The sequence below is a fragment of the Arachis duranensis genome, chromosome 5 (genome assembly GCF_000817695.3).
Source record: "Arachis duranensis cultivar V14167 chromosome 5, aradu.V14167.gnm2.J7QH, whole genome shotgun sequence".
NCBI classification, from domain to species: domain Eukaryota; kingdom Viridiplantae; phylum Streptophyta; class Magnoliopsida; order Fabales; family Fabaceae; genus Arachis; species Arachis duranensis.
This window is the reverse complement of record NC_029776.3, coordinates 90,614,631-90,623,065: the sequence shown is the minus strand read 5'-3', so window position 1 is coordinate 90,623,065 and position 8,435 is coordinate 90,614,631. Positions and strand designations below refer to the sequence as shown.

Below are 8,435 nucleotides of genomic sequence, written 5' to 3'. Positions count from 1 at the left end.
AATCTAAAGATATACCGTTCAAATAAATATCTATAAACTTATGAAAATTGATCTTCTTTATTTTTTTAATACTTAAGAGAATAACGTGTGATTTTTTATCTTTAATTTTATAAGTGAAATCAAAATTAAATAAAAAAAAACAATAAAAAATAAAATTAAATATTGGACATCATCTATTTTTTTGTTCACTATAAAAGATGTACTCCCTAAATATAAAACAACGTATTCTTCTTGATCATATTTAAAATTATGTAAAAATGATAAAAAAATCTAACAAGTTTGACTCCTTAATTTGTAATTTTATACATATAATTTGTATTTTACTTTAAAATTCTATTAAGTACATACCTTGTTAATTTTTTTGTAAGAGAAATGTTCAAACATTAATAGAATTTATTATTATTATTTTTAACCATCAATTTAATATTTAATAATATATTTTTAGTCTATATTTTTAAATATTAATAATTAATTGGTTAAAATAATAAATTATATTACTTCTCTAGTATTTTTTTGTAATCATTAAAAAAAGAAAAGAAGAAAATAGTAATTGTCAAACAAATTTGTTCGATTTATTTATAGAAAATTCATATTTAATATTTAAACACGATCCAAAGCACAAGTAACGCCGTATTTTCATTTGAAGCAGAACAAGTGAACAACTCGTGCTTCATCAACACCATAAACTAAAAACTAGAACGACCAAGGAAGAAAAAGAGGGCCAAACTTAAAATATTAATTACAATATTTAATTAATTATTAAACATAGTAATTAAAAAAGAAAACAGAGAATTTGTTGGCTAAAACCTCTATGAGCTGTACAAAGCCGTCATTACAACTACACTACCAATTAAGAAACATCCATCTTCCTCTCTCTCTCTCTCTCATATCTAATTTGTATTTGCGATCTCTTTTCTTCTTTCTATTTTCTTTTTTTTTTTCGCGGTGGATCTCTTCTCTTCAACCTGAAACCACTTTCTGAAGTTCAATTCCGGTGAGTTCTCCATTTTCTTCTTCAACTTCAACTTCCTAGGGTTTTTCACTTCAACCTTCTCTCTCAGATCTGCGCTTAACTTTTCACCTTTCTTCTTCGCTTACAAAATTGATGTACTAGTCTTTGTGAATTCGAACTGAATTTGACGAAGATTACGGTTCGTTTTTTGAGAAATTGTTTTCTGACTGGAATCGGCTTTGACTTGGTGTTTGACTGTTACTGAAAGGTTTGAGAGGTTGCAGGAACTGGTGATGGCGAGTAGGCTGAAGGAAGATGAGAAGAACGAGCGCGTAATTCGCGGTCTTCTCAAGCTTGAACCGAATCGAAGATGCATTAACTGCAACAGCTTGGTAAGAGCTCCAACAAGTTCCATGTAGTAGTGAATTTTGAACTTTCTGTTATTCATATTTTGAAGAATTGATGCTCTTTAGCCTCATTTCATGGTAGATTCAGGTTAGCTATGTAGTGATCATGCGGGAGTGACTGAGTGAATTCGAGTGGATTACTGCCTAGTAGAAAGTAGGAACTAGAAATAAAATCGTTGGAACACAGGGAGTAGTTCTTTGCAGCAATCGAAGTTGTTCAATTTGATGAAATATAGTGGCACACATATAGAGTGGGTTTGTTGAAGCTGGTACTTTTCAAAAGTTGTAGCAAGTAACAACTATCTTTGGTAAAATAAGATAAGAGTAACTTTCAATAAGCACAGGCAACCAACTATCAATAGTGTTTGGAAAAATTGCATTTAAAATTTAACATGAGTATAATAGACAAATATAATAGAGTAAGAATAAATTCAGATATTTATTTATTAATATAAGGTTATATTAGATTTTTTTTAATTTTAAAAGGCAGAAGTTATCTTTAAAAAGTATTTCCATAGATATTTTAGCGAAAAGCATGAACACGTGAATATTTTGTTTTACCAGACACAAATGTTGACTTATGCTTTTGAAAACTCAAGTACCTCTCCAATAAGTTTTACCAAATCCATTGATAGTATTGTGTGATTTTGCATGTTTATAGCATGTGTGAATCAGTGGGATCATTCATTTAAGAGTCAGGTGGTTGAAAAGTTATAGTAATGAATTAAGTATGTAGTTTTCCACTTTTCCTTAATGTGACTCTTTAGTTTATTAATAACAGAATCTCTCGATCTTAACGCATAGGATTTTTGTATTAAATTTTGGGATTGCAATTGTTCATATTGTGCATGCAGCTGGGCGTTTCAGGAACCATTGTTCAGGAAAATGATAGATTGCATTTAACAATATACCATCTGTGATCCATGATCCCTGCTATAAGGATTCGACAAACTTTCATATTGCCTGTTTATTGCCAAACACAACACAACTTACCTCCTTAAAATTTGCAAGTTTAATATTGACAAAACTAAAAGGATAGATTGGATATTAACCTCAATTTCAAGTTTGAACCTTGATAGATAGAATGTTTTCACGAGTACCTGTTGACTACAAAAGGTGGAACTGTGCAAGGATGATAAAAGAATCCATTAGTTACTGATACTTCTCTAGATTTCATGCAAAAACAGAAATATTTGATATCAAGATTCATGTTAATTCTTGTGTAGCCATCTTTATAATGACTTTGTAGTCTTCAATTTAAGCGTTGTTAATCTTTATTATTGTTTTAGAGTATTCTTAATGCATTATCTGAAAGGAAATTATTGCACGCGATATTATTACATATGTATAATGTTAATTTTACCTTATTTTTCTTTTCCTGAAGGGACCACAATATGTCTGCACAAATTTCTGGACGTTTGTTTGCACAAACTGTAGTGGAATACAGTAAGTTCTTATGTTAACTTTGCCTATAGCCCTATACTATATGTCAATACTATTTTAGTGGACCTATGTTTTCCTGTTTGATTTTTGTTTACATGCTTTGGATGTGGTTTGCTCATGAATTTCTACTCTTCACTGAAGCTTAAGCATCTTTATGCTGAAAATGTGTACCTTCTTTATGTTTTTGGGGTATAATTTCTAATGGTTTGGACACGGAGTTCATAAAATTGTATACATGGAAAAAAAAACACAACTTAACAATGTGCATGCTCTCATTATTTTTGTGTTTATAAAACTGAAATTTGTTTTAAAATCTATTATGCTGTACTACATTATTATAGGGTTCCTTTGCACTGCATGCTTTTCTCTGCAAGCCAACTTTGTTTTTATGTTAATTTGCAGCCGCGAATTCACCCATAGGGTTAAATCAATTTCAATGGCTAAATTTACTTCACAAGAAGTAAATGCTCTTCAAGGAGGAGGAAATCAGGTAAAGATACCTGTTCGTTCTATAATCATGCCAGAGATCTTTGTTGTCTTCCTAATGTTGTATTCTCAGTTTGACTTCTTTCTGTTTAATATTTGCAGCGTGCAAAAGAAATTTATTTTAAAGAATGGGATGCACAACGTAATTCTTTCCCTGATAGCAGGTAACTACCTGCTTTTGTGATTATGTATAATTGCAGGGTTTCATTTGTTCTGATTGACAATTTGATATATTTGGTACCAGTAATGTTGATCGGCTCCGGGACTTTATTAAGCATGTTTATGTGGATAGAAGATTTACTGGAGAGAGGGCTAACGACAAACCACCAAGAGGAAAGGTGCTTAATTGTTCGCTGTTTCAAGTACATAGTTGGCAGTTAGGATGGCTTGAATCTATCAGCTGAATCTAACTCTATTATGTGTTGCATGTTATGCAGGGTGACAATGATATCTATGAAAACAGGAGAAATGACATGTATCAGGGAGGGTCTAGAAGCCCTCCGTACGAGGACACATATGAGCGGCGTTATAGTGACAGGTCTAGTTCAGGTGGAAGAAGTCCTGGATATGATCAAGAAAGTAGGCAATATGGTGACTATGGGAGGAGTCCTGGTCGTCCTCCAATAGTCAATGATTGGCGTCGTGAAGATCGTAGAGTATCTGATGGGGATTATAAGGTAGAAAATCAATCTCCTGATCGAGCCAGAGATGTTGGTTCTTCCAGTCCACCTGTGGTCCGACCTGTCAGAGAGATATTGGGGGAAAACGTAGTACCTCTTCGGATAAATGAACCCCCCAAACCAAACAGTGGTAAAGCTGCAGATGGCTCTGTGTTGACACAGGTGAAATTATCATCAAATATCAATGGTGTTTTGTATAATTTAGTCATTTGTGTTTTGATCTTGATGCTTTATGACCCGGCTTTGCTGTGGAGTCTTTGTATAATTTAGTCATCTGTGTTTTTTGATCCTGATGTTTTTAATAATTTATTATCATTGATTGGTAGGTTTGCTTAAAACGAAGCCACATACTTATATGCTATAGCAAGTAAACTATGTTTTGTCTGTTAAATTTGATATTTATACTGTTATTTCATTCTAGATGTTAGTTCATTTGACATGATGTTTTTAAATTGCTGGTGAATTTATTACTATCAATATTTCAAGCTTTTCTGTGCAAGCATGTAAAAAAAATTTAATATACAATTAGCATGAATTTTAACTGTTAATCTGGGGTCTTTCTTAATTTTCTATGTGATGTGGCTCAGTGTTTCCTTTTGCAAGTATGTATGGTTTGACAGACCTGTCCTTTTGTCTCCTTTAGTTTAGTAAGTACCTGACTACAAATGCATTTTATAACACAGTAACATTTCTCGTAATTTCAGCGAACCGCATCTTCCAGTAGCTTGGCGTCCAGCAATGGGAATCCAGTGGATGTTAAGCTTGAGATTACAAAGAGCCTTATTGATTTCGATGCTGATCCTGAACCACCTGTTGCTCCGGCAATTCCTCCAGCCCAACAAACTAATGTGTCTCAACCTGTTGTGCAGCCAGAAAAATCCAGTGCTGATAATTGGGCCTCTTTTGATGTTGCTTCTCGAGCTACAGCAAATTCAACTCCAAGCCCTGTGAATGTAAATCCACTTGAATCTGTGTTGTCGCAATTGTCAGTGCCAGCTTCTTTACCTGCACATCTTTCTGGAGTCCAAGCTGGCCCAACTGTTGCAACAGCCATTCCTGCGGGCAATGCGACAACACCTGCAAGTGTCGGCGGTTTCTCAGCTTTTCCACTGAGTGGTTCTTCAGGACCATCTCCTGGACTGGCAACAGCACTGCCTCCTAGTAATGCAGGACAGTGGACTGGTCTGCAGCATCAGCAACCATTGTTTCAAGCTAATGCTACCCATTCCACACAACAATATAAACCACCTGTAGGTGGAGCTGTAAACAATCAGGTTTGGCTAGTAGAGTAGTCTTTTCAGTTGTTCTACTTGTTAATTTCTGGCATAGTATTTGTTCACCCTTTCATTGAAATATCTTGCAGCCATGGAATATATCCTCTGTGCCGACAGTTCAAGGGCATCAAAATACACCAATGCCACATGCATACCATGATGCTATAAACCCTGCCAATACAATCAGTGTTGTTTCACAACCTTCCACTGAAGTAAAATCAATTGGAAGAAAAGAACTTCCTGAGGTATTCCTTGCAGCTTAGATTTACCTTATAATCATCTACTAAATGTGCAAGATTGCTTGCAAATATATATTGTTTGTCTTACAGTTTTTTGTGATTCATGCAGGATCTATTCACTGTGAAATACCCATCCTATCCTGCGCCGGTTCCAGGTTGGCAAATGGGTCTTCCCCATGGCATGGGTCTTCCCCGTGGCATGGGTGTCTCAGTGCAATATAATAATGTGGTGGTACTGTTACAATCCAAATTGATTAGCTTGCAAGATTATCTGAATCTTTGGCTAGTACAAAACTTTGATGCATTTCGCTAATATAATGTCTGCTCACTGTTACAGCCCATGCCAAATTTTCCGCAGCAATCAAAATCTGTCAATCCATTTGATGCCGGCGGTGAATCTCCCCAAGTTCAAGCACCAACTGTATGTGACTTTCATTGGTTTCAACTATAATTAACGTGTTGCCAATAATAGTTCATACTTCATGGTCTTCCAAAGTTAAATTTTTGTGGGTTGTGCATGAATATTGTATTAAACCATAATATTTGAAATTTCTGATGGAGGATTTCACTCTTTTAAAGTGCATATTTCAGAAAATAAATGGTATGGTATAATTTGGATTTGATTTTGTACAAGTGATGAACTTGAGTTTCTGGTTTGTTTCCTTTTTCTTTTTTGTTTTTCTTTTGTTTTATTTTATTTATTTTTATCTAGTTACTGAAGTATATACGTTGGTATCTGAAGTGTGCATCATGCACTTTAGCTGAACCATATTTATTAATAAGATAATAAAATGCTCAAATTGCTCCTTTAAATTTTACACGCCAGTCAAATTGGTCCCTCCAGTTTCTATTGAATCAAATTGGGCCCCCCAACATTATCTAACATGCATCACGTTAGTAACCCATTTTCTGTCTTCACACTGATACATGTTGATGTGTACCATAAAGTCGACTTTTTGTTGCATTCTACATGAACCTTAACAACAATCCAAATCAACATGGGTCAAAGGGCTTGAAAACAGATGTGTTGGGACCAATTTGATTCAATGAAAATTTGACCAATTTGACTCGTACGCAAAAGTTGAGGGACAAATTTGAGCATTCACTCTTAAGAGTAATGGATGTTCAGTAAATGGTAGAAAATCGCTCTTTGTTTTCTCTGTTGTGTCATTGAAATCTGGAATAGTGAAGGATGATAACATGCTGACTCTCTGATGTGCCAATTCATCAATTAATTCATAGTACTATTACCTTTTAAGTTTCTTTTAGGGGAAAAATAGTTGGTCATGGTTGATGATATTCTATTTTGTTTTCCCTTGATCAGTTTCCTTCCATGTCATCTTTGCATGGTGCTCTGCCTAGTATGCCACCTTCAGGAGCAATTCATCCTGCAAGCCTGGGTAATCCATCACACGCCTGGAACCCGCCCCTGTCATCATCATATGTATCTGTCCTTCCTGGACAAGCACAAACTCATCCATCAGCTACGGGAGCAAGTATTGTTATCCTTTTTTAATTCATTTGTCAACAACTATTGCATGCTGAAATTCTTTGGCTTTATCATTATTCTACTATCTTGAGCCTGAACCATCTGAAAATTACAGGGAATTACATTGTACAACAAATGCCACCACCTAACTTGCCAATGCCAAGGTAACTACTGACTGTGAATTTGTAATGAGCTCCTTCAATTGGTTGTTATAGGTTAGCTTGTTTACATTATATACTCTTGGAAGCTCATCTTTTGGGTGTAATCCTTCAAGTAACATCTTAAATGTGGCATGAAGTTCAATGATATTAGGTGCAATTACCTGAGCTTCCTGTTTTGTGAAATGATTTTTCCCTGGGGCACTTTTTGTGTATAGTTGCTTAGCATAGTATAACTTGGAAATTTTTAACTGAATGTGTAGGCCAGAAGCTAGTAGTTTCGGAACTGGAGGAGCTGTTTTCGGCTTGTCAAATCCAGATCAGCAGCTAACTAATTCATTCTCCACCACTCCTGCCTCTACTCCCTTCCCTGCAGGGGGGAACCCATTCGGCTGATGTGAAAATCTGTCTTCCTGAACTTGTAAAATCAAGCATCAACTTGTTGCTCCCTGTACAAATTTGGATGAGTTTTGGTTTCTATTGTTAGTCAAAGTGATACACATTCGCATTCTGAGAGATTTGTGGTGTACCCTGGTCGAAGTCAAATGTTTGTTACACGGCCAAATTGTTACTATAGGAAAGGTGAAGAGACAATGCCTTTTTTTTGGAAGCGGGGTGCTAGAGGAATGAGTTAGAAGAGCTGAAAAATATTGTACCCCAAAAGAAAGAGAGAAGTCAAGTGGGTGCATAAAAACCCTTGGTAGAGACGATTGTTATTTGGGTAAGGGTGAACCCATGTGTTCATCAATTAAGATTGTCGTGTCGATTGAGTAGTGGTGTGCTTATTAGTATCATAGTTGTATTTTAATTTTTTTTCTTTTTTTTTTCGGTTTTACTCTAATGTATGATTTTGTAATCTCAATTTTGGGAAGGTCTTTCTCTTTGTCAAGGTACATAAACTCATCTTTTTTGTTTTTATTTTTGTAAACTCGTTTATTATTATAGCCAAATTCTATTTCTATGCCAAACAATCTGTTTACTGAAATTATTACCCAAACCCAGAATGTTAAGAGGATCTCATTTCGTAAGTTAGTGCCTTCCAGCGGTTGAATTAATTTTCTATCCCTCCGCATGAAGGCATTTAACAATTAATAGATTCACCCTCGGGTAAATTAATCGGTTATGCTAGAGAAACAAAAAAAAAATAGCTAGAATTTGTCTTAGTTAGCATTTATTATTTTTGTTTCTTTGTTTGTTTCTTTTTTAAATTAAATTAAAAAGTGAGTTTTAAATTTTAAATAATAGTCACCAAAAAAATAATGTAAAATGAAGTTTAAACGTTAACAAAGTTTGGAGTGGATTAATGC

The 8,435-nt window shown here is 34.7% G+C and overlaps 1 protein-coding gene across 2 annotated transcripts; it reads left to right on the top strand.

The window, feature by feature from the left end:
• Positions 1-828: 828 nt before the first annotated feature.
• On the top strand, positions 829-8,107 carry LOC107490451 (probable ADP-ribosylation factor GTPase-activating protein AGD14). 2 transcript variants are annotated; one of them, XM_016111234.3, is made up of 14 exons: positions 829-994; positions 1,237-1,344; positions 2,744-2,805; positions 3,205-3,292; positions 3,391-3,452; positions 3,533-3,626; positions 3,726-4,130; positions 4,673-5,242; positions 5,332-5,487; positions 5,591-5,713; positions 5,819-5,902; positions 6,806-6,977; positions 7,086-7,134; positions 7,392-8,107. In XM_016111234.3, the coding sequence occupies exons 2-14, from the start codon at positions 1,246-1,248 to the stop codon at positions 7,522-7,524; spliced, it is 2,097 nt and encodes a 698-aa protein (XP_015966720.1). In that variant the 5' UTR covers positions 829-994; positions 1,237-1,245; the 3' UTR covers positions 7,525-8,107. The 2 variants fall into 2 exon arrangements, with proteins under 2 accessions (XP_015966720.1, XP_015966719.1); XM_016111233.3 differs by having other exon boundaries at positions 834-994; positions 1,221-1,344.
• Positions 8,108-8,435: the final 328 nt, after the last annotated feature.